Source organism: Heliangelus exortis, chromosome 3 (genome assembly GCF_036169615.1).
Source record: "Heliangelus exortis chromosome 3, bHelExo1.hap1, whole genome shotgun sequence".
Taxonomy (NCBI): domain Eukaryota; kingdom Metazoa; phylum Chordata; class Aves; order Apodiformes; family Trochilidae; genus Heliangelus; species Heliangelus exortis.
The window spans coordinates 3,720,470-3,746,051 of NC_092424.1; the positions used below are offsets into that span (position 1 = coordinate 3,720,470).

The 25,582-nt window shown below is 46.1% G+C and overlaps 1 protein-coding gene across 6 annotated transcripts; it reads right to left on the reverse strand.

Moving 5' to 3' along the window:
* Positions 1-2,081: 2,081 nt before the first annotated feature.
* Positions 2,082-25,484, reverse strand: URB2 (URB2 ribosome biogenesis homolog). 6 transcript variants are annotated; one of them, XM_071738936.1, is made up of 10 exons: positions 25,409-25,484; positions 24,153-24,297; positions 22,746-22,922; positions 17,764-21,136; positions 15,746-15,906; positions 14,452-14,562; positions 13,282-13,524; positions 10,767-10,857; positions 8,955-9,094; positions 2,082-3,036 (listed from the first exon to the last, which is right to left on the reverse strand). In XM_071738936.1, exons 2-10 carry the CDS (start codon positions 24,276-24,278, stop codon positions 3,028-3,030), a joined length of 4,431 nt encoding a protein of 1,476 aa, XP_071595037.1. In that variant the 5' UTR covers positions 24,279-24,297; positions 25,409-25,484; the 3' UTR covers positions 2,082-3,027. The 6 variants fall into 6 exon arrangements, with proteins under 6 accessions (XP_071595037.1, XP_071595038.1, XP_071595033.1 ...); XM_071738937.1 differs by having other exon boundaries at positions 24,153-24,320; positions 25,409-25,447; XM_071738932.1 differs by lacking the exon at positions 2,082-3,036 and adding an exon at positions 4,806-5,546 and having other exon boundaries at positions 25,409-25,483.
* Between the last annotated feature and the right edge of the window lie 98 nt (positions 25,485-25,582).

Genomic DNA, 25,582 nt, shown 5'->3' on the forward strand with positions numbered 1-25,582 from the left:
CTCTGCAGTTTTCTCCTCATTCAGACAACACAGCCCAGGCTGAGGCTGGAAGAGCAGATGTGCCTCTTGCTGCAGTAAGAAATCTGCTTTTACAGCAAGGGAAACTGAGTTGCTTGGAAAGTCTCTCAGATGTAACTGCACAAACAAAATATGAGCTGCTAATAACAGGTCTCCTTGGCAGACGTTTCCTTTGCAGGTGATACCAGAAGGCACATATACTCTAGGCTCTCACTGTTATGGGCTTGGATTATGAAAACTTTAATGAACATATTTTAAAATGTCAAGCTGAAGACATCAGGTGCTAGAAGCTCACATTTGCATAGCTATCTCCTGAAAACACTGAGCAGTCTCAAAAAAAAAAACCCTAAAAAATAAAGTAAAACGCACATGAAAAGAATACCAAGTTTCACATGCATCTGGTGGGAGGACAAAAGGGGCAGAAATTAAGCTGTCAGTCTACGTGTTTTCTGCTTATCACTTGAAATATTGTGAAAAACCAAATAATGCTGGATCACTCACCTCTGTAACATTAAAAAAATACTAAGCTCAGGATAACCTGGGTACCCACAGAGCATCAAACATTCTGCAAGCCTCATGGATCCTCCATGGGGAAGACTCAAGCCTGTGTCAGGTGCCACAGAAGGTGGCAAAGGAAGGACACTGGTGACCTTCAGCAGATACAGGGACAAAGCTTCAAGCTCTTGTGCAGCCATGGGTGCTCAAAAACTGCAGCCCTGTGCAGGGGAAGAGGAACAAGCAGCAGCCACCTGCACTCAGACAGATGCTTTGTGCTCAGGTGCCAGTGGGTTTTGCCAGGCTAAAAAATCAGCATCTGGTTGTTCCAGTGTCTCCTCTCCAGTGATGAGCAGGGATGGGTTTGTGTCCCTCAGGGGATTCCAGGCTGGCAATTCCTGGCTGGATGAAGAGTGATAAATCAGCCTTCCCTCCAGGAGTTAATGCATTGACTGATAAAGTTAAAGCTTTGTTTGCACGAGCCACCTAATTCACTGATCACATCATCATTAATGGATCCATCTGTGTGTTCCCCAACATGAAGATTTGATTTTTTTTTTTTTTTTTTTTTTTTTTTATCATGGCCATTCACTCATGCTTTTTCCTGGGATATTAACAAAACCCAAACCAACACCACTGTTCCCTGGCGTTACTGGAGGGAACTCCCACATGCTGCTCCAACACTGGCATGAAAACCTCAACAGGAATCAATCACTTCTCCCCACAATGTTGTTTCTCCTCCCACCCACGGTCTCTCACACCTGTCAGGGTGTTAGGACAGCCAAGTACCCATTCACAGCTCACACTGCTGCAGACATGGAGGAACCACCACTGAAGGAGGTTTCCAGGAGCTTGTACTACACCAAAGAAAGCAACAGATGTTTCAGATGCACTGGAAACCAGGAACAGCCTGCTTTTCAAAGCTGCTCTGCTCTCAGCTATCAGGAGATTCCATCCTTCTTGTAAGCTGCTGATTTCCTATCCACAGTCAGGTCATTAACAACATCATCTCCTCAGCGAAAAGCCCTGGCAATTGTCTGCCTGCATCCCAGACCTCCATTCCTGTCCTTTATCCTCTCTTTTTCCTACAGTGGAAGCAGCCCGGGGTCTTCACCCTTCAGCAGAAACGTTCAGCTCTGGGCACATTCCTGAGGAATCCCAGCACAGCTTTGGGAAGCCTGAAGAACCCAACCCTCAGAAATGAAAGCAGGGGGTGCCTGCACATAGCAGAAAATTCAGCTGCTGAATGAATTAATGGGGGACCTCGCTTTCCCCCTCCTTTTATTCTTTGCTTGCTTTCCAAATCCTCTCCACCAGGGATCAGCAGAAAGACTCCTCTCCTCCTTCTCCCCCCCTTTGTGGGGAAGAGCTGTTAAAGCTATACTTGAAAAAAAAAAAAAAAAAAAGAGGGTTAGGGTTAGAGCACATTTGTCCTTATTGAATTTCATAAGGTTCTTGCTAGCCCACTCTTCCAGCCAACCCAAGAGGGTGGCTCTCCCTTCCACCCACTTCATCCCCTTCCCCACTCTGCTCTCATTGGCAAACTATTATCACTTAATTGTTCAGCAATAATGAGACAGGAATCTCTCAAAGTGCTCCTTTAATCATGCTATTATGTTTTAACCCAGAAAGGCAGCTTTGAAAGGAGCCCTCTGTTTTCCAGCAGCCCTGGAGCCAGGCCAAGAAGTAAACAGATAGGAAGTTACTGATCCATTTCAGACTCCAAGGAAAGTACTCAGTAAGTTGTCTTCTCCCAGCAGGTAAGAACAGGAAAAGTAACTTCTTTCTAAATTAGCAAAATTATTTCTACCATTTTACGCCATCATCTATTTTGGCATTTGTATCCACAACAAGACAAATTAAGCACCAAGCTCCACTCCCAGGTAAGTGGAAAAATCAGCTCATTTCCACAACGAAATGAGCTACACAAACCTAACGGATAAATAAAACCAAGGTGATTTATGCTGCTCATGACTCTTCTTCTTGCCCTTCCTGACTCTTTATGTTGGAGCTAGTTTGGGCAGAGCAGACTTGGGCAGTGCCCAGGGATGAATAATGACCACCACACCCAGGGGCACTGCAGGACACTGATGTCCCAGCCTGTCAGCACTGCCTAGGGGAGGTATTTCTGTTCATGCAGCAGCAGAGCAACCCCTGGAAGAGATGAACTGCATCAACAGCTGGAAATCTGGCAGGGATTAACTGCTGCAGAAGCCTAGATGGACTCTGCTTTTAGGTTGACCTGCAGGAAGCTAGCACTGGAGTGAAGCAAAGGTGGCAATCCTCTCCTTTAGGTCTGAAATAGGGTTTCTTCCACACCCCTTACCTTCTCGGGGCTCTCAAACCCAGCCCTAATAAAAAGGATACCAAAACTACGGCTTCAGCTGGTGCTCTGGTACCCTTGCAGGATGGCTCCATCGTGTGATAGAAGAGGAACACTGCACCCACATGGGAATGGACTCCAGAAAACAAAGCCTGCTTTCTCAGCAGGTGGTCCTCTGCCAGTGACTTAATTTATTCCAGCTAAAAAAAAAAAAAATAAACAACAAACAGAGCGGTTCTTGGACAGAGAACTAGGATTAACAAGTGAAATACAGCCTTTTTTTTTTTTTTTTTTTTTTTTTTTTTTTTTTTTTTTTTTTTTAACCCCTTTCTAACTTCTAAGGAGAAATGCTGCTTTGTGTTTCAGAACTCTGCTGCTTAGCCTGGAGAAGGAGGTTTGTGGGGTAAGCAGCAGTTGCACTGAGGGTTTAATTGTGCCAGGATTTCAATTTTTCATTCATTCAAGCACTGTGTTCTTCTCATAGTAGGAGCTTCTTGTTTCAATCACCCCTCTCCATGTAATGCAGTCACAGTTTCACTTTCAAGCCAAGAAATTAAAATTGACAAAATTTTAGAAGTTAATATTAATGAACTAAAACATTAGCAAATCAAGCAGTTTATCTCCTTTAGAGCAATGAGTAAGATGTTGTTTACTCTGTGGTCTAAACTCAGAAGCTTTTGAGCTACATGTGTGACTTGCAACCATCTGGCTCCATCAAGAGAGCCTTGACACTTCCACACCAGAGATGCCACCTCACTTCCTTCCTCCCCTGCTCCCTATCTAACTCTCCTTTTTCCCTGTTCTTTCCAAATCCTCTTCCAGCACTCAAAACCTTCCTTTGTTTCAATAGCATATTGACTGTTTTCACCCTGGAGCCTTCCTCCCTTCAGTGCCCATTTGGCTCCATCCATCTCACTCATGTTTCCCTTCTGGGACCTACCAGCACTTCAACATCCCAGAGCCTGGGGGGGCAGCAGTCATTGCCCTCCCCAGTGCTGGCCCACCTCAGCTTTTCAGCTTTCAAATAAAACACAGAAGTGGCAGAGGGGTGCACAGGGTCCAGTTAACTTCCTCCTTTGTAGTCCCCATGGTGCTGTGCTTTGCAATTCTGGCTGGAGCAGAGTTGGTAACACTGCTGTGGCTGCTCCTGAACACCACTTGCATCAGAGGTTTCTCTCCAAGCTTGGTGCTCAGGAAACGAGGAGGAACATCTCCAAGTCCAAAGGATGAAGTTCAGACACTGCATGATGCTTCAACCTGGCAAAGATGGAGGAGGTGTTGCTGCAGGAGTAGTTGCCCCAGGGCCAGGGCCAGGCACCATTCAGGAGCCACCCATGGGCTAGGGACTCACCACCACATCCTAGTCCGAGGTCCCAGTGGAGGTCTGTGATGTGCCAGACCTGTTCTTTCAGGGACACCCTAAATCTTTAAATTAAAGCAGATGCTCATGTGAGAGCACTGAGTTCTTGCTGCTAGCAGCATGCACATGTGAAGATTGTTTTACTTCCACAGAAGTTTGGATCTTTAGTCTCTTTATCACTTTCAAGAAAATAAGTGTCTGTAGTTTAGCTAATGGAAGGGACCTTTTTGATAAAGCTTCTTACAGGCTCTAATGTGATTAATGTACCACAGCTTATTAAATTACCACCAGCTGAGCTGCACTAAGTCCAAGGCTTGCTCTTAACCCAGGGTGAATGCACAGCACCAAGGCTCAGCATAGACCAAAATGGTCCCAGATAGGTCTTGGTACTCAGCATTTGTCACAAGCTAATAATGTACACTGAGGGGAACCACAGCTCAGATGACTGAGTGTAATTGCTTAATGACAGTAAATCGACCAGAGCCCTAAGTAGTCAGTCCTTTTGATTATAATGAGATCACAGGATAATTCAGTTGGGAAGGAAATTCAATAGGTCACACCATATTGCCCAGGGCTGGATTTAAGAGTAAAACCAATCAAGCAAAGAGATACAAAGTTTCAAATTTTTTTACTGCATTTCCAGTTTTTTGCATAATAGCCCACCACGCAGCAGCCCAACATCCACAAAATTCAGTAACAAAAATGTAAAATAGCAGGGTACAAAAATAAGCACTTTAACTGCTTTAATTCTGCTTACCAGGTAAGCAAGAGAGTTATAGCTCTCCACTGGCTTTTACACCAGACTATTGCTTCCCACAGAAAAGCACCAGGATGTGCCAAAGCCTGAGGTCTGACATCTGCTGCCAGACCACAGCGAGGTCCCCAGGGCTCCCAGCAAGTTCATGGTGGGGCCAGCAGAGGTGCAGCACTTCTGCCATTTGTAGCACACAGCAGGACCAGACCTGACAGCACATCCTCCCTGCCTCTCCCCCTGCTCCCCAGACAGAGAAAGGTGCAAACCATGTCTAGAGGACTCTCCTCAGATTTGATTTGACCACTCATCCCAAACCAAGGAGCACTGAGGACTTTCTGAGCACTGCCAAGATCAATCCCCAACCAACCAACCAACCGTGCAGCACCAGGCAGGATACATCAGGCAGTGTATTTTTCCTCCCCCTGTTTTTTGGCTTTGTGGTAGCGCTTGTAATCCTCATACAGATCCTTAAAGACCTCCCTGACACCTGCTGGTAGTGACACATTTAAGAACTTGATGTCCCTTTCAATGCAAAGGTCCAGGATATGATATATCCCTTCTGTGAGATGGTTCTTCACAGCCGGGTGCAAAGTCACCTACGAGAAGAACAAAACCCCATTAAACTCGAAGACAAAAAGGCAACAAGAAACACCCTGCCCACTGTCAGTGTATATTAAATGCTGACAACATGTTATCCAGTGCAGCACACCATCTGGGAGAGCCTGGGAGATAAAAATCCAAGATTTTGACTCGTGCAATATTTTCCTGATTTTTGCCAACGTGTTTTTGCAGCACGAGAATGCCCCTCGCAGTGAAACGCACAAGAATGCTACGATGCACGTTTCTGCAAAGACATTGATCAGCTTGGAAGCACAGAAAAACTGCAGAAAAGCTGTAATTAAAAAAAAAAAAAAACACCTAAATCTTTGCCCTACACATTTCAGTAGATTCTCTATGTCTCCTATTTACTGAGTGCTGGTACTTTTCCATCCCAAATGAGCACTCTTAGGCCACTCTGTGATTTAGCCAGTCAATATTAACTTGTCACCTAAAAGCTCAATATTTATCTAACAATTTATATCTGAGGACTTAAATGTCTATAAGCCTTAATAAAAGAAGCCTTCAAAAAGTTCAGAAGACTGAAATTTCTTTTGATCTTTTCTTACAACCAGGAATCAGGTACCTTGCATGTACCTGAAGGGAGCTGAAGGAATACAAGGAATGACTCCAGAACTCTGTGCTCTGCTCCTGCTCAGCCCTGAGCCCTGCTCACCAGCAGAACTGCCACCACAACCAGTAACACACCAGTGCTGGCTCTGGAGAGTCCTCCGGTGCTCCAGGATGACTGAAATTTGTCCTGTCCTCACAAATCACTTGCTAAATACTTCACTGCCTGAGGTGGTACTGGCCTCTGGAATAATGACATTATTTTTGCCACAGAACCATGTCTTATCTTTGCTAAATCCCAAAATTAGCTTCCTGCCTCCAGACCTAAGCCTCTGCACTCCAGGCCTAATGAAAATTACATAAAAAGCTGTCATTAAAATTCAGACTTCTTTCTTCCTGAGGCAACAAATAAACTTTCCACTAATGAAGTACACTCCTAATCACTGTGACAGGCTCCTAGATGTAAAACAGCAAATACATTTTATTAGACCTGCTAACATAGCTGGGAAAAATATCAGAGTGGGCATTAAGGCACATAAAACCTTTCTTTGGATCTCTGACCCTGAAGAGTTGGCATGACCAAAAGCTTGTTATTTTTTTCCCTCTGTGCCAGCTGACTCTTTAGCAGGTTTTTAACAGATGTCTATTTGTAACACCATGCACTAAAGTAACAGACCAGTTGAGCACTGCAGTTCCCAGTTAATGCACTGGGATGGCCTCTCCTTTCCTAGGGAAATGACTGCAGGGAATGAGGACAAGAACACTCCCAGCTATGGCCAAAAGGGACCAGATGTCCCACTTGGAATCAGCAGATACCTCAGAGCTGCAGTTAATGGAATTGCATCCTTTACATTGTAAATTAACCTGGACCTCTGCTTTATTTAATCTTGCTTGGTAGTGCAGTTTCCTATAAACACCCTCCAACACCACTATGGGAAGCAGAACTAAAGATTTAAATAGCTGCCACTACTGGCTAGCAGTTCATTATGGTTTTAAGTGGTTTATGGTCTATATAGTTAGCACAACCAATTTATCAAGCATTACAGGGCTCTTGATGTGAGACATTAAATGTGTGAAGAGGTATTTCACTACTGCTGAATTAAACAACAGCTCATGGAAAACAAGGGGAAAAGCACTGACAAGTGTATGAGAGAGGCAAGGAATCTTTCTAGGTTATCACAAAATAATTCACAGGGATACTTTATCTCCTGGAAGTACTAAGGGAACTGTTAGACAACTACTTCAGGGGCAAGTGACTACTTAGGCCAGTATCTTTCATCAGTCTTAGTCTGCAGACCCTTAAAAGGGTCCCAGCAAGTACAGATGCCCATATAAAGACTTAAATCTATAAAGATGTTTTCCTCAGTTACCTTTGATGGACCCCTAGGGTCTTCAGATCACAGACTGAAAAGCCCCTGATCTGGTCTCAGAGCTCTGCAGAGCAACATGAAAGATGTGTAGGTGCCCCCTGAACTGGGGCATGCTGAGGCCTCCCCTGCCTCCATCAGTTCTCACCAGCCTAATGAGCCAAGAAATCATCACCTACTTGTGATCTGTCTATTCTGCCTGACAGAAAACATCCTTGTCACAATGTTTGGTGGCTCACTACCCCAACCTCCCTCTCCCATTGTACACATCACTGATCTGGGGTACCAGTTATCACCCCTCACTTTCTGTTTCCTGCTCAAAGCATTGGAAAAAAACTTTCCCAGAAGTCTCATGAGAATTTGTACTCCTGGTAATATTGAGCTAAGTGTCCTTCCCACCTAAAAAGGTGATAAGACAATTCAGGTCAGGCTTTCTGACTTCCAGTTCAGTGATGAACAAGTTTTTGAGTTCAGAGAAGTTAAACAGAGCAGAAGGAGTTGTAACAATAATTTGCCCCTAGAATTTGGTGAACTACTATGTTTACCACGTAAAAATAACCAACTTATCAGCAACACTGAAAAAAAAAAAAAAAAAGAAAGAAAGAAAAAAGCAGAAGCTGATGAGTTTAAGCTCTGTAACAACCTTCATAGTTATTTACACTGGTTACTCCATAATCCTACAGAAACATAGCACCAGGTAGGATATTTCTGTGGTAAGAGAGCCTAAAAACAAATACTAAATTTTCTTTCTGTTATTTCAGCCCAGAGCCACAAACAATTTGCAGGTACTTGCAACATAACCAGCACTCAAACCCTGCTGAAATCTAAATCCAGTAGGTTAAACAGAATGACAACTGGAACTTAGGTCTGGATGTGAGAAGTTCCTGACTTGGCTCTGGTATCCATAAAATCAGGACTGGTCGTTTTCATTAAGGATCACAATGATATATTTGGTATGGCAGGAGAATTACTGAAAAGCTAACAATCTTCTGGCTTGGTAACAATTTTTTCATTCACTTACTCATTTAGACCAGATAAAAAGATATTTTCCAGGAGACATTTCAAGAAAATTCCCCATCCAGATGAGGCCCTAACTGCTATCAGTCCTAGATGCTGGAGAGTGTCTGGGAGAGGATCCTAACTACCATATAAAGAAAAAGCAGCATCCAACGTGACAGAAAAGCAAAGCAGTTCTGTGAAGAGGCATTGCATTGTTTTGCCTTAAAAAAATAACAAACCCCAAAAACCAATATAACCTACACCTTTAGAAAGTTTTCAGCAGCTGGGGAAGAAATATTCTCAGGAATTCTTGCTTGAAATAACAGTCTGAATCAAACTTGCAACCACATAAGGCACAGCAACTTTGATAACTTCACGTATTTTACAAAACCATCCACAGTTTGCCTTTGGAACAGCAACTCCAAAGCCAACACAACACCAGAGCACTCAAGGTGGATGAGAACATGGTACCTTCTGCAGCTCAGTCACATACTGAGCCACGATGAAAGCAGAAAACACAGTGAAGTCCTCCATTTCTGCAGCAATGTGAGTGTACATCCGCTCCACCAAGTGCGCACACCTCAGGGGAACTTCGAGCTCCTCTGTGCTACCTAAAACAGAAACTGGAGTTGCATTCTGGCATTTAAGGCTTAAAAGCTCCCCCCAGGGGACACCATATCCATGTCTTGCAATGGTTGTTTTGCACTGCAAGGCAAAAAGGATTTACTATAAACACAGAAGTGCTCAAATTAGCAGCTATGGTCCTGTCCGTGACTCGGTCCCAACCAGCACTGTGGAGGAGAACAAGGAGAGTGGAAAATTATATTCTCTACCTACAGGGAATCATTGGATGTTTCTTTAAAACAGCACAGTAAGAAAATCTCCTGATGAGATTTCTTATGTGGAATACAGCAGCAGAGGCTGTGGCACTGGAGATATTTCCAGTGAGACTGCAAAGATCACCTGAGAATTTACCTTACACTGTGGAGGAGAGAAGAAGGAGAGTGGAAAATTATATTCTCTACCTACAGGGAATCATTGGATGTTTCCTTAAAACAGCACAGTAAGAAAATTTCCTGATGAGATTTCTTATGTGGAATACAGCAGCAGAGGCTGTGGCACTGGAAATATTTCCAGTGAGACTGCAAAGACCACCTGAGAATTTACCCTTCCAGTAGGCAGTGGCTGAAGAAAACTAACACAAACAGGGGAGAAGGGAAATCTAGAAATTACTTTCATGTTACCTGTTCTGAAAACAAAACAATCCTGCAAATATAACCAGCATATTTTTAAACTTCAGGATGCTATGAGGCCATAAATTTCCTTCCCTTCTGTAAACATGTTGCAGAAGTAAGCAAATTCTCAGTCTGGCACCAGTTTAAGAGTTTTCTTCCTTTTCTTCCTACCTTTTCTTCCACAACTGGGCTTTTGTTAGTTAGTTCAGTTTGTTATTCCTTCATGATGCACACACACACACATCTGCTCAGAGTTGAGGGCAACATATCAGCTAAAATAAATGTGACCATGGAATAAGCTGCAGGGCATCCATGGAAAGCTAGGATACAAGCAGTTGCAGGATATGAAGTCAACTTGTCTCCAAAAGTCACCACTATTCATGGCAGTGTATTTGTGTTCTGATCAGAAGGCACAGCAGGATTGCCTTGATCACTGTGAACATCTTGGGCCTGAATGCTTTGACAATGAAAATTCTTTAACAACTTCCAATACTAAGTCTTTTACTTTTTGAGATATTTAACTACACTAATTCCAAACCCTTCACCATAAAGAGATATCATCTAATCCAACTTGCTGCTTCAGACACATGTCATTTTCTGCTTTTATGGTGACAATTCAGGTCTGTAATAAACATAGTTCCAGTCTCAAGAAGCTCCATTTAGTAGGACTGATTTGGGGCTATAACTCAGGTATATCAGCATCTACCACCAGAGTTCAGAACCACCATGATTTCATGTACAGAAGTTCTTAGGAAGAGCAGAAATTGGGCAGAGCAAGTCTGGCTCCTGCCTACTTGCCATCCAAGGAGTGAAGAACACCTCACTCACCTAAAGCAGCCCCTCAGTTACTTTCACAAGCCCCCAGCACTACAAACCTCACCCTCAATTTTGCATAAAGGACAGACAGGGTTAATTTTTTCAATGCCACAGCAAGGTTTTGAGGACTTTGTTTCTGGTGTCAGGCTGCCCTGTTCTGCATCTCCTCATCTATGATACATAAAAACACAGTGTGTGTATATACAGTGCAAAACTGGGAAAGACTGGGTACCTCCATCTCCTTTCTGACGTCCTTCATGCATGACAGAAACAAGCAGACGATGGAAACTGTTCAGAAAAGATGGTGCTGCTTTCAAGAGCACCTGCAAAGAGATGAAATAAAAAAAAAAACAACATCTGAGATTATGTAATAAAAGGAACAGAGAGAGTGGAGGTCCACCAGACCATAGTCTGAGGGAAATCAGTTCCTGGGAAGGAACCTACAGAGCTTATACAGCTGCCAGGAGCAGACTATTTTCATTCTGAATCCGTATCTTGTCGAGCACTAAAGAATCCTGGAGCAGGACTGCAGTCCTGCTGTCTCCAAAGCAGCATTTCATTTAGCACCCTAAAGTTTAGGGAACTTGTTTCCTCTGGTAGAGAAGCTCTGTAGCCAGACAGATCCACAGAATGCAGGGTCCAGTAATACTACAGGTCCCTGTGTGAAAACAGCTTTAAAACAGAGTTTTTCTAAAGGCAATTTAGCAACGTGTACTGCCTTGCTTTTAGAATTTGCCATTTCCCCACCTTTAAGTTTTTTCCCTGTCAGTATTGACACAAAGGCACGAGGCCCTTTTTCCTTTTTCTTCCACCTCTGCCTACATCTAGGAATATCTCTAGTCCTGTGCAAATCTTGGCACATCTTCACTGCCCCATGCCAGAAGGCTGACAGAAAAATCAGGATAGAATATTGCTTGAAGGACACCAATTTCTAACACAACTAAGTCCTGTTTTCAAAGGATTGCAGAATCTTGACCTCCAGTGAGGATGAGTTTGTTGCGGCGAGCCTTCCCTCGGGGACACGGCTCTTAGCTCTCTTCGCCGTCCCTCTCCTCAGGTGTCTTCATCTCTTGTTTTCTTCTCTTCTGACTGCTTCTGGGAGCATGCCTTTTATTTTGCCCTTCAGCCCCGCCCATTTCCGGCTGGGGCAGGCCCTAATTAGTGGGCACACCCGGGCCTAAGCTCCCAGTTCATTATCGGCGACACCTGAGGACTTGTGGTTCTCTCTACATTTCCCCCCTTTTTGTTGTTTGTTGAAAAACAGACTTCATTTTTTCAATAACTTACAATTAATTCACAATATTTTCAATAATTTACAATTAATTCAACATTTTTCATTACTTTTTTAAACATTTCATTATTTTTCAACATTTTTTCGCCTATTTTTTGAGGAGGGAAAATTCGGGCTCTTTAGCCTCTGTTAGCAGGAGATGAGGTCTCATGAGCACCAGCTCAGCTTTCGCTGGTACTCGCCACCTCGGGATGCCTGGCCATGCAGAGGCTTCTCCGAGCATTCGGCGCACCAGTCTTATCGCGTGTCCCTGGGAGGCTCCATTTCAGGATCGCGCTGTCGCGTGTCCCTGGGGGCTCCGTTTCAGGACCGTGTCGCGTGTCCCTAGGGGCTCCGTTTCAGGACCGCGTCGCGTGTCCCTGGGAGGCTCCGTTTCAGGACCGCACTATCGCGTGTCCCTGGGGGCTCCGTTTCAGGACCGCGTCGCGTGTCCCTGGGAGGCTCCGTTTCAGGACCGCATCGCGTGTCCCTGGGGGCTCCGTTTCAGGACCGCACTGACTTGATGCGCACTCAGAGCTCCGCTTCAGCTTCAGCATTCCTCGGGCTTGAGTTCCGCGCGCCAACTTGCTGCGCCTTTCGAGCCTCATTCTTCTCTCCTGCCTGGCTCGCCATACCGGGCTGTTGTCTTGCCATGCTGGGCTTTTACTCTGAGCTTCTACACGCCGCCTTCAGCATTTAAGCCTGGCCTTGTGGAGCTTCACTCGTGGTTGCGTATTTGGAGCTCTTTATAGAGCGTCCCGCACCACTGTAGTAGCTCCATCGGACGTGGTTGCGTATTTCGAAGCTCTTTATATCGCCTTCCGCATTTAAGCCAGGCTTTGTAGAGCTTCCTGCACCAATGTGGTCGTGTAGAGCTTTTTATAATACCTCAGCGTTCACGGCTGCTATTGTTGCCTGCATTCTCCACCAGATGTTGCGGCGAGCCTTCCCTCGGGGACACGGCTCTTAGCTCTCTTCGCTGTCCCTCTCCTCAGGCATCTTCATCTCTTGTTTTCTTCTCTTCTGACTGCTTCTGGGAGCATGCCTTTTATTTTGCCCTTCAGCCCCGCCCATTTCCGGCTGGGGCAGGCCCTAATTAGTGGGCACACCCGGGCCTAAGCTCCCAGTTCATTATCGGCGACACCTGAGGACTTGTGGTTCTCTCTACGTGAGTTCCTAGAGCCTGAGCTATTTCTGCCTCTAGAAGTCAATCATAAGAAAGGGAAAGTTTTATTCTAATCTAGTATCAGATGCTGTCAAAGACCACCAATGCAGGCAAAAAGCAAAGCAGGAGAGAAATTAAATTATGTGATTTTGAGAATCACAGCACTTTAAATTACAAGTGGTACAAAACAGACTCTCAGGACAAATATTTTCAAAATCATTATCAAAAAAATAAATAAAACCTCTCATCACTGGGCTCTGTGTTGGTTCTTTCAACCTTTTTTTTCCTCCTCCCATCCCCTCACAGATATACCTTTGGATGACACTGAACAATAGAGAAGAGCACTTCATGGACTCCCAGGAAGACACCTTGATAATCTTCAGTCTTCAGATGATCCAGAGGGACTGTAAGGAGAATGCTGAATGCCAGTGCCACGTGGTGTGGATTCCAGAGAACCCCTTCTCCTTGCCTTAGCAAAGCTGCTACAGTCTCTAGAATAGGTACAACTATGGTGGAAATCAGGGATTGGTCCTGACAGGCCTCTTTGGTTTGCATCTACAAGAAGATAAGAAAGAGGTAAGGAAGGAAGGAAGGGTAAGGTAAGGAAGAGTGCAGGAGCCACTACCACCAGCATTCACCCACCAGAGAATGGTAATGCCCCAAATTGAGTCACTGGAACTAAACCAGTGCAAGCTGGATGAGCAGGGAGACTCCTGCACTTCAGACATTTTGGTGCATCTGCAGCCCCATGCACCTGATGTCCCTCAGGCAAGCAGAGCTGGGAGTGTGGAATTAACTACTCCCCAGTGTCCTGACACGAAGCATCTCTTTGCACCTCCTCACATGAATGCCCTGATGCAGCTCCCTGCTTCACAAGCATGCAGAACAGCCAAGGAAACTGCATCCTGTGATTCCCAGACATCTCTGGTCTAGAGACACCACCACCATGGCAGAAGAAAAATTTACACTCTTAGATTTGTACCCTCTGCAGTTGAAGGATAGAAAACCAGGGGGTGGTTACTTTTAGTTAAGTTTTCCACTTGTAATTCAGTGAATTTATCTTACTATTTTCTCAATATGAGGAATCTTATAATTTTTTCAACATTTCTGTTTTTCTGCTGTTGCCTTCTGCTGCAACACGTGGCTGATGGTTACCTTTTCCTTTGGATAGGAGAAAGGGCAGGAGACTCAGACTGTCTTGTCTGCAGTTTCTCCCAAGCCCCAGATTCCATGGTGCAGTCTCAGAAAATGACTGATAATTAGAAATGGATGACCCACACAGTTCACTCACAGGAGATTTAATTGAGGATGGAGGAGAGAAAGGGTCTAGACAAAAAAGTGCAGGTGAAGCTGGAATAGGGATGTGTCTAGTACCCATAGTTTTTTTGTTTCTGTATCTCTCTGTGTCTATTAGATGTAACCACTACAGACTCCAGCAGATAAAAGGGGTAGGTAATGAAGTTACACGGAAGAGATACTTACAGCTAAAGCTGTGATTATCTGTGGGCTGGCAAACCAGAAAGCTTTCTCTTTGTCTCCACTTAATGGGCAGCTGAGCAGCAGTTTGGTGAGTGTAACAGCTGAGAGTACTTCCTGGGGAGAGATTGATGGTCAGTCACTGGTACAAGATGCACTGGGCTCCTCTCAAGTACAGGAGAGCTCTTCCAAGGGCAGTGGCAGTTCTGAGCATTACCAGAACCTTGACACACAAACACCCTCCCACCCTCTTTGGAAATTGTGAAAATTTAAAATTTAAATCTAAATTTATTTATTAAATTTTTAATTTAATGGCAATTTAAATTTAAATTTAAATTGTGAAATTTAAATGAGCAGCACTGGCTCAAATGTGCTGCATCCTATGTTTATTTTACAAATCACTGTGCAAAAAAGTTTGTTATTTTAAAGGAAGGAAGGAAAGCCTTCCCCTTCAACTGCCACTAGGTAGCAAAGGGAAGCAGGGGGAATACAGAGACACCAGTAAACTAGATACTAAGATACTAAGAATGCTGCATTTGGCAGCAGGTTCAGTTTTATTTTTCCTTGCTGGCTGTTGTGACAGACCAAAGAAACCCACTGCAAACTGTACTCAGGTGGGAGGAATTACATGCAGAGTACAGAGATTCCAGGTACACTTTCCAAAAGGCCTATCAAGAATTGATGAAGGGTATTTGTGTCTATTTCTGGTAAGACAGAGACAGACAAGCCCCCAGGTTTAGCCCAAGCTTCATTCTCAGGTCACTGAGCTTTCTAAGCAGGGTACAGCTGGATTTTTTGCCAAAGGTGTTCATTATGTTACCACTGCTGCTTTAAGCTGCTCTGGAGAAAGGCAGAGTATTCAGAAAGCATCTGAGAGGAATCTGATTATTAGAGAGTAAGTCTTTAAAGAGACAAATATCAAAAGCACAAATGCAGTTTTGGTTTTACTTCAAAATACTTCAAAATTTTTTTAAAATGCCTTTAAACCTGTTAAATTTCAGCATGGCCTGTAACATCTCAGCTTTCTGTTGACAATATCAGGAATTAAGACTGCTAAATCCTTAAGCTGGACAAAGTTTTTTCCAGTAAGGTTTCCATGATATTTCTCCTTCTCTCAATTTCAACCCAGAACATATCTCAGCATAGTCACCAAGCCCTTAACCATGTGAATTAATTTCACCTTGCAACTGAACATAGGGCAGGAAGAGGAAAAAAAATATTTATCAGATGTCACTCAGCTAACAATTTGTTTTCAAGAGGCAGAAAATTGAAGCTGCAACAAACTAAGCTCATGCCTTACTTTAGCATTCTGTTGCCAAACATTCTTCACTTCAAGTCCCTGCAGCACCAGCCTCATTATGGTATAAAACTCCTCAGCAGAGCAGTTTCCCAGCAGCTGGACAAGCACCTCTGTCAGCTCCACCTTCATACTTTGGATCACCTGGGTTGTGACTGCAGGACCTGCATATTCAAGAGACACAAGAACGTCTTAATCCCCAAGACAGGGGCTTCCACAGGAAGAAGAGGGCAAATCAAACCTTAAAGCAGCTCTGTGGGTACCTTTTTAACAATCAAATGCAAAGCAGGCCCCATGCTTTCCCTTTTCCCTGCCAGAGCAAGGAACTGCTGCTCTCAGGTACTTCCTACCCTAAGGATCACAGAGCAGTCATCACACCAACAAAAAGCCCTCAGGAGTATGGCAACACTACAACAAAAATGTGTGCTTAGGCCAAGGGAGTAGGCTAAAAAAGCCACAAGGCTTTTCCTACAAATGCAAGCCAGAGAGGCATCACAAGTCACAAAAGCATTAAGGTGACAGTTTAGGTCTCTGCTGATCATATGTCACACTTCCCCCCCACTTCCTCAACTATTACTACCTAGATAGTCCTGGACTAGTTTACATCTTAACCTGTCCTGAAGGCTTGTTCCTTTGTTACAAGTCTCCACAGTATCTGTGCAGTTATGAAAATCTTCTTCAACAGGAACCCATATTTCATCCTATTTAACATTGCACTCACTCATTAGAAATTCTTACAACTTTTTGCAGTGATTAATTAGGTCTCCAGGCTAAAGCACTTTACCAATCTTACACCAGTAAAGGGACATGTAGGATGAGAGAGTGAAAAGTCAGCAAAACCATTACACCCATTGCCATGTCCTCATGGCCCCCAGTTGTAGTGGGAAATCCCTACTTCAAGTGCCCTTACTGAACCCCAAAATTCCAAAGGATCAAACTGCAGGCCAGAGAACAAGCAGACTAAGCCTGTGTCTACGTGTATGTTCCAGCTCAAACCCAACTGTGCAACCTCAAGATCCAATTTTCCATGGAGAGCTGTGTTCTGCTCTTAACTGCCTGTTGCCAATCTAATATTAACACTGAGATCATGACTGCAGTTCACTTGAGCACCAGTCTCCAAAGTAGGGTGTGCACAAGATAACCCCTTAGGGTGCACAAGTTATAAACTAAAAAATAGTGTTTATTTCATCTTTACCTCATGCTTTTAACTTTTTTTTTCCTGTGTGCTTTGTACTGTACATAGTACACTGGTACAGTAGCACAGCTTATAATCTATGTGGAACTTTATCAAGATGTTTGTACCTTATCACAGAATGGCTGAGTTTGGAAGAGATCTTAGAAATTATCTCCTCCAAGCTCCCTGCCATGCCCAGGGACACCTCTCATCCAGCCCAGGTTGCTCCAAGCCTCATCCAACCTGGCCTTGAACACCTCCAGGATGGGGGTATCCACAGCTTCTCTGGGCAATCTGTTCCAGAGTCTCAGCACCCTCCTGCTGAAGAACTTCTTCCTAACATCCCATCTAAACCTCTTCTCCTTCAGTTTAAATCCATTTCCCCTGTCCTGCCACTGGACACCCTTATGAAAAGTCCCTCTGCAGCCTTCCTGGAGGTTCCCTTCAGGAACTGGGAGGCAGCTCTAAGGTCCCCCTGGAGTCTTCTCTTCTCCAGGCTGAACAATCCCAGCTCCTTCAACCTCTCATCCTAGCAGAGGTGCTCCAGCCCCTGGATCATCTTTGTGTCCCTCCTCTGGACTTGCTCCAAGAGATCCAGGTCCTTCTTATGGTGGGGACACCAGATCATTACCAAATTAGATGGTAGCTGTGGTCTAGGTACCACACAGTACAACACTGCCTCCTTGAAAATCTTCCTGTTGTGCATTTATAAAAGGACAGCTTACTGCTTCAACACAAGCACACAGACACAGAGTTCTCAAAAAGCTGCATGTTTTGCTAAAAGGCTTTTATCTTGCCTCCGTGCTGCAGAATTAGCAATGAAAATGGAGAAAGGGAGTTTTCATACCAGTGAGAAGCTTCCTTATGGCAAAAACCACAGTAACTGCAGTTTCTTTTCCAGGATACAGCTCTGGCACTGAGCAGAAGACCACAAGGAACTGCAAGGCAGACTGAAGGAACTGCAGGTTATCTCCAGCACAGGGCAGCTCTCTGAGTATCTGAGAGTAAAACTTCTGGTACAGTTTAACATGGGGTTGCTCCAAAAAGCCACCAGGCTCCTTTTGCCAGCCCTTCTTGACAGCATGGCTCAGGTCTGCTTTGAGAAGGGTCGTGACAGATGGTATCAATGTCAGAGGCAAAGGCTGGGTTTGGGTGTTACTCTGAAGACTGTGCTCAACAGTTCTGACCATCTGGAGAACTACTGGCTCCAACAGAGCAGCCAGCACATCAGCAGACTGCAGCTTCTTCTCTGGCAGCTGCTGAAGGTAGAGTGTGACCACATGACAGAGGGTGGTGAATGCCATGAGCAGTAACTGCCCAGCTGCAGGGTTGTAATTTTTGCAGCCTTTGCTTTTGGCTGCACCATCTGCTTTGCAGCTCATCAGGAAAGACATGAACTTCTCCAAGTTGAGCCTCACGCTTTGCCTTCTTTCAATAATCATCTGAAGAAAGTTTTCCAAGAAGGCTTGGACTTCCTGGAGATACTGTGCCCAAACAGGAACAGTCAGAACATCACTGAAGCCTTTACTGGCTGTAAGCTGGGAGCCCAGGACAGTCTCAAGAACATCACTGGCATGAAACACCTTAAAAACAGAGTTGGCATTCCTGCCTGCTTGCAGGCACCTCAGGAGGTGGAAGCAGGTACTTAAAAACTGCAGCAGCAGCAGCTTGCTGCAAGAGGCACCAGCCCTGGTATTGGCTATCAGGGACAGCAGCACCAGGAAACACCGGGTAGAGTCAGAGGGAAGAAGACTGTCCAGCTTCAGAAAAGAAACAATTTCTAGCAGACCTAAGCATCTTTCTAGCTGGTGTTCTTTCAGGATGACAGGGCAGCCACTTTTTGCTAACAATATTACACACTGGGCAGCTCTCTCCAGCGTTTTCCAAGACAAACTGAGCTCATCCTTCAGCAGTTTGCTTCCTGATGGTGCTTCCAAGGGGTCAAGAGGTCTGCAAGGAGCCAGGATTTCTTCGTGCCAAGGAATCCTACCTGCAGACAGCTGTTGAAGTGGCAGATCTGCTGCATCCTTGGCAGCAGAGGGCAGCACTCCAGCGAACTGATGAATAAGACTGGTCAGAAAAGCACAATGCAGGACCTTCATTTCTGGGAAAAAGGAGCTTTTTATAAAACTGAGAGACACCTTTTCAATGCTTATGGAAGGCTCCTGGTCTGTGACAGCTTCCTGAGCTTTGCCCAATATTAATGTCTCTAGAAGTATATTTGCAATGTACTCTACATCCTTCAGGGAAATATAGGGCAACAGGATGGTCAGGTTGGAGATGACAAGGTGCCAGTGGGCAGTGGGATAGGTGAGATCATTTATTGCACTAATGTCTCCATCCCATGGCTCACATTCTCTCTTGCTCATGATGGACCTCCCAGACTCCAGGATGAAAGCTGCAGCATGCTGCAAGGTCTTCAAGTCAGCTTCAGTCTGCATTAAAATCATCTTCATATTCTGAAGTGTGAGCAGTTCCAAGCAATATTTACTAGTGGCAAAACTGTTTGCAAGTTCCACGACCCTCTCCCAGCACTGCTCCTCCACACCAGGGAGGAAAACTGAAATGCCCCTGTGCCTTGCAGCTGATGCAGTAACAGCACCAGCAACTTCAGCTGCTGGAGACATGTATTTACTGCAGCTAACACCAAACAAGGTGTCTACCTCAATCCAGGTGTAAACAAGGAGGAAAGCAGAGTCACTGGCCTTTCTTAGCCAAAGCTCTGACTTCTCCTCCTCTCTTCTAGGAGCCTGCAGCAGTTCCATCAGTGGCTGGATTATGCCCTTCTGCATCTTTGCCAGCAGACTCTGAGTGCGAAGGATGACAGGGGAAGGAGTGACATCATCAAGGCTCCTCATGTTGAACAGAAAAGCATGCAGCACCAAGCTCAACGACAGGAGCTTCAAGGCCATGTCATCTGACCCTTCAACAGCAGGAATGATAAGGGTCTGGCATTTCTCCACAAAGAGACACAGAATGTCCAGGATCTGGTTGGGAGGTAGTTCAAGGAGGCACTCACGAAGCTTCAGAGTCAGGCCAGCAGAGAAGACAGGCAGCCTCACTTCATCAGCAGCTGGCTGGCAAATGACTGTCAGCACCTCCTCAAAGAGCCTGGGGAACTGTCTCAGCTTGGAGTAAGTCTGAAACATGGAGCTGATGAGAGCCTCCTGGGGCTTCTTCGTACGCGGCTCGGAGACGTCGGCATCAATCCAAGCTGAGGCCACCAAGTCATCCAGGTCTGGTTCTACTATAAGGTGGTTTAATGACATCAGGAGTTTAAGACACCTGAACCAGGCAGGGATGGAAGCTTGGGAATGGCTCAGCAACACCTGTGCCAGCTGGCGGTAAAATCCAAACTGTATCTCCTTGTGCCGGATCCGGTCGCTGGCAACGTTGTAGACATCGTTGCTGAGCACCAAGCTCAGCAGCTGTTCCAAAGCCAGCAGCTCTGCAGTCCAGTCTGCAGGAGACAACGGGTCCTCCATCACACCCTTCTGTAGGCCAGAGAGCCTGAGACAACCAAAAAGCCTGCTGAGCATGTGGAAACACACGAGGTGGTTTTCTGCCTTACAGTACGAGTCCAGAAAGAGTTTATACAGCAGGGACACCGAGCCAGCCACAACGGCTCCGTGGAGAGCAGGTTCGCAAAAGTCACCGCCCAGCTTGGTCTGCACCGTGTTGACTGGTAGCAAAAGGCTTTTCAAAGCTCCCTTCTTCTTCTCCTGGAGTTCCTGTTCTGGCAGCAGCTCCTCTCTGTAGGATGAGAAAAGCTCAGGCTGGAATAGCCCAGCCCGCAGCACGGTTTCCACTTGGTTCCGGATCTCCCTGCTGAGGTGGTGCCGCACGCGGCTGTCATCCCCCTGCGTCCAGTTCCTGACAGCCAGCAAGTGCCTCAGGAGCAGACAGGGCTGCAGCAGGTGACTTGTCACCTGCCCAAACACACGATTTGGGTTGGTTTGCTGCCTCTGGAGCAGGAGGTACTGAGCAAAAGTAAGCTGGAGGACACTGAAGAGCTGGGGGCCCACGGCATCCTCGGGAGCCAGCTGCTGACACGCCAGCTTGGAGAGCTTGCTGAGGAGATCAACCAAGAGCTCACACTTTGCTGTGTAAATGATGGAGAGGGAAGGAGTGGAAAGGATGCCACTGGAGCAGCTCAGCACTGTGCCAATGTTTTGCTGTGGTTTTGGAGAACAGGCCCCTGATAACCTTTCGTTTATGACCTGAGGAGTTAAGGAAATAAAACAGAGAAAACACAGTCAATTCTGCACACAAAGATAAAGCTCATTGTAATGAAACAACCACACCTTCTGTGAGCTCTGGCTGCAAGAAGGAAGCAACAGGGACCTACTGAGGGGCCTCTCCTATCACAGGGCTCAAGTTAGAAGCTCCTCTACCCAGAATACTGTCCCTGCAATCGCTTATACAGCAGGAGGAGTGAGCAAGCCCTCCTTCAGGATGTGTGCTACAGGCCACAGCATAAAACCATCCATACTTGATCCTAACTTATAGCTGAACCTGCAAAAAGGAGGAAGGGTAAGTTCCCTTCCTTCTCACAAGGTCCCCAAAGTTATTTTCCAAACAAACAACAACAAAAGCACGTCCATCATAGATCCTAGCTTTGATCTATGCAAACTTATGTAAACTTATGCAGTAAGAGTGTTGACAACTAAGTATCATCTTTGTATTTTGAAAAGAGTCTCTTTCCTGTGCTGATATCTGGAATCTGGGGGATTGTTCTCTTTGCTCTTTGAGGGATACACAGTTCTAAAGAATTAATGTTTACTTGAACTTGCATTTATCTTCTTTCTGTCAAACTCTGTGTTGGTCTCCCTATGGTTTTCTTCTTTCATCCCCTTTTTATTTGCTCCCTTTTCTCACCTCCAGATAATCTTGTCAGCAAAGAAATTCAGCAACCATTCACAAATCTGCCTCTATTCCACAAGTAAACACCTCAATTGTCTCCTTACATCTTCCAGTGGGCAGTTCATCTCCTCAGCTCGAGCCCCACTAAATAAAAACAAAAATTTTCCACTGGATCCTCAACTACCTCTGTCCTTGGTCTTTAGGATCCTCTGGTCTGTACCTCTCACCCAGTTTTCAGACAGACAGGTTTTCCACATCCAGAGCACATTTAAATTTGGCACACTGCCTGTTAGCAGCTTTCATTTAACCAGTTCTCTGCATTTCACAACACAATTTACTGCAGGTAAAGACAATCTTCTCCCACCTCCTCCTAACCAGCTCACAACTCAAAGTCTCCTTTTTCCAGACATTCTGCCTGCCTTTCCACAGCCATCCACTCATTCTGCAGTTTCTGTAACCAGGCAGCTGAATAAGAAGTTAAACTTTCTGCTCCAGTCCTAACTTGTAACTGAAGTCTTCCCACTTCACTTTCAGATGAGGCTAAAATAATGATATGATTAAGATCAATAATGATTCAGTGCCATCACTGCTTGGAATCAGCAGCAAATGGGAGTATAAAGCAGAAAATAATATAGAAAAGCAACATACAGAACTGAGCCTTTGCTTACCAACTGAAATACTTAAACCAGTTTACTCTCTGATGGTGTATACAAGTTAAAGACAGAGAGGAATATTAACTGTGAGGTTACAGTGAGAACACTCTGTTATTTTCAGCCTTACCACTGCACCAATATAAACAGCATTGCAGAACAGAAATGGGGAAGTTTTTTATTAGAGGTTCTAAAAGCCACTGGATTAATTATTATATATTTCACATAACACCCTACACTGTGAGGAAGAGCCACATACTATGGAAGATTTGCACTGCTATCCAGCATGCTGCAAAATATCCACAGTTCTACTTACCTGTGCAATTGAAAAACTGAGACCAAGTGTCTTCCCACTCTTTAAGAGATTCTGTAGTCTTCTACTATGGATGATGCTGTCTAGATATGCCCAGAGCTTCTCAACAACTTCATCCTCCAGTTCAAGTTTCTTATTGTAGTATGAGACCAATGTATGGCTTACCCAATCAAGCAATACCTGTTAACAAAAGGGAAAAGAAGTCATTTTTAATAAACCCCATGCAAGAACAAGAGAAAAGCAGCACCTATTCACAATTACAGCACTTCTACCTTGAGAGCTGCTCTACATCAGTGCAGGCCAGCTCTGAATGAACAGAGAAGTCCATCCTTGTAGGCTTTAACCAAGATCTAAGATCTTTCACTCTAAATCCATTGTTGCCTCTCTGCTCCCCTGTACTCTCCTAAGACAGCTTTTAGGAGTCAACATCCTCAGGCCCTTTTCACCAGGGTATAATTGTGTCAGTCAATACTGATTAGCAAACGTAGTCTTTTAAATCAAAACATAAGGAATCAGATGGTTTTCACTTTCTGACAATTGCCATTCCTTTCACACCCTCCTCTCAGTATGTTTAGATTCACTACTTAAGAAATTCAGGCCTAAGAATTCAGACACGTGCAAACCGGAAAAGGTTGAAATCTACTAAATTAGATTATTTATTTTGAATAAAATTATGGTGTATGCCTAGAGTTAATAGTCTAAGTAACTCAAATAGCAGGAATTCAAAACACTGATCTGAGGTGGTAAAAAACCCAGTCCCCACAAAACTACTGGGCTGGAGGAGCAGCACAAGCCACCCCTCTCTCACCTGGGCAAACCCTGAACAGACCTTCAGGAAACAGGGTCAGAACAAAAGCCTTGAGGGGAGAGGATGGGATCCACACAGTGAACAGAGAAGCCCATGAATCCAGAGTGCACTCTTTCCATTTGCACAACTTTAGAATGTTGGGAAACACCTGTAGCTTGTCAGCTCTCCCACCCTGAAGTTCTTGTTCTTAACTGTGACCAGAAGCAACAGAATTTGGAGGATATAATAAACAATGCTAACAACAGCTCTGAGGACAATGGCTTCTCATCTATCCCTGAGACAGAGCACAGGCACTGCCCTCTCTATATGAAAAGTCACATGCACTGCCCTCTCCATACATTATAGACTCTCTCTTCCTGCCCTGATGCAGATCCTTATGCTGAAGCTACTTGGAAGATGACATTATGAAAACTGTTCATACAACTACATAGCAGTCAAGAGCTTCTTACAACTCACCATCATAGATTTATTCCCATTACTGCCTAAGGTGAAAGCTTCAGCAACTAGATTTGGATTTTACTGCTCAATCCACCCTCAGCAGCAATTATTTATTGGGTTTAACTTCTTGTTCTTTCTCCGTGTTACCATCACAAGCCACTTACTTGCTCTTTATTGGGCAGGACACACTGGTGAGAAATCCAGGCGAAATGGGCGAGTTTCAGTTTGTCTTCCCAAGAAGTCTTCCCGCTTTTCAGCTTCAGGTAGATCCCGGAGTAGACGGCTGCCATGGGGACGGCACACAGACACCTCCCAAGGGCGGAGAGACAGGGCTGAAAACACCACCGAGGAGAGGGCAGCTCGGGGGGGAGCGGGCAGAAAACGGGGGGGGAACGGGCAGAAAACGGGGGGGGAGCGGGCAGAAAACGGGGGGGGAGCGGGCAGAAAACGGGGGGGGAGCGGGCAGAAAACGGGGGGGGAGCGGGCAGAAAACGGGGGGGGAGCGGGCAGAAAACGGGGGGGAGCGGGCAGAAAACGGGGGGGAGCGGGCAGAAAACGGGGGGAGCGGGCAGGCAGAAAACGGGGGGAGAGGGCAGCAACGAAGGGGAGCGCGTGGACCCCACACTCACCCCCTGACCGCCCCCCGCCCTCCTCCTCCTCCCTCACACCCCCCGCAGCGCCCACCACACTCACACCCACCCACCCACCCAGGTCTCCTCACGGGGGTCGATCTCTCCTCACGGGGAGGGGGGAGGGTGTCTCTCCTCAGGGGGTGGGGTTTCTCCTCAGGGGGGTCTCTCCTCACGGGGAGGGGGTCTCCCCACAGGGAGTCGGTCTCTCCTCAGGGGGGATCTCTCCTCAAGGGGAGAAGGTGCGGTTTCTCCTCACGGGGCTCTCCTCCCAAGGGGTCGGTCTCTCCTCACGGGAAGGGGGGGGCGAGGGGTATCTCTCCTCACGGGGGTCTCCTCATGGGGCGGGTGTCACTCCTCAGGGGGGATCTCTCCTCACGGGGAGAGGGTGCGGTTTGTCCTCACGGGGGTCTCCTAACAAGGGGCTGGTCTCTCCTCAGGGGGTGGGATTTCTCCTCACGGGGGTCTCCTCATGCGGGGGAGGGGTGTCTCTCTTCATGGGGGGGGGTCTCTCCTCACGGAGGTCTCCTAACAGGGGGTTGGTCTCTCCTCAAGGGGTGGGGTTTCTCCTCATAGGGGGCCAGTCTCTCCTCACAGGGGGCCAGTCTCTCCTCACAGGGGGTGGGAAGGTTCTCCTCACGGGGGTCTCCTAACAGGGGGTCGGTCTCTCCTAACAGGGGGTCGGTCTCTCCTAACAGGGGGTCGGTCTCACCTCACGGGGTTGGGGGGCTGGGGTCTCCCTGCCCGGCCCTCCCCGTCCCACCGCGGCCCTCTCTCTCTCGCTCCCTCACCTCACGGCCGCACGCGTTGCGCTGCCCGCCCCGCTCCGCCCCGGCGCCCTCTGCCCCGGCCAGGCAGCGTGTGCCGAGCGCCGATGGGTGGAGGCAGCACCGGGCAGGGAGGGAAGGAGGGAGGGGAGGGAAGAGAGAGGGCAGCTCGCACCCATTGGCGGCCGGAGGGCGCCT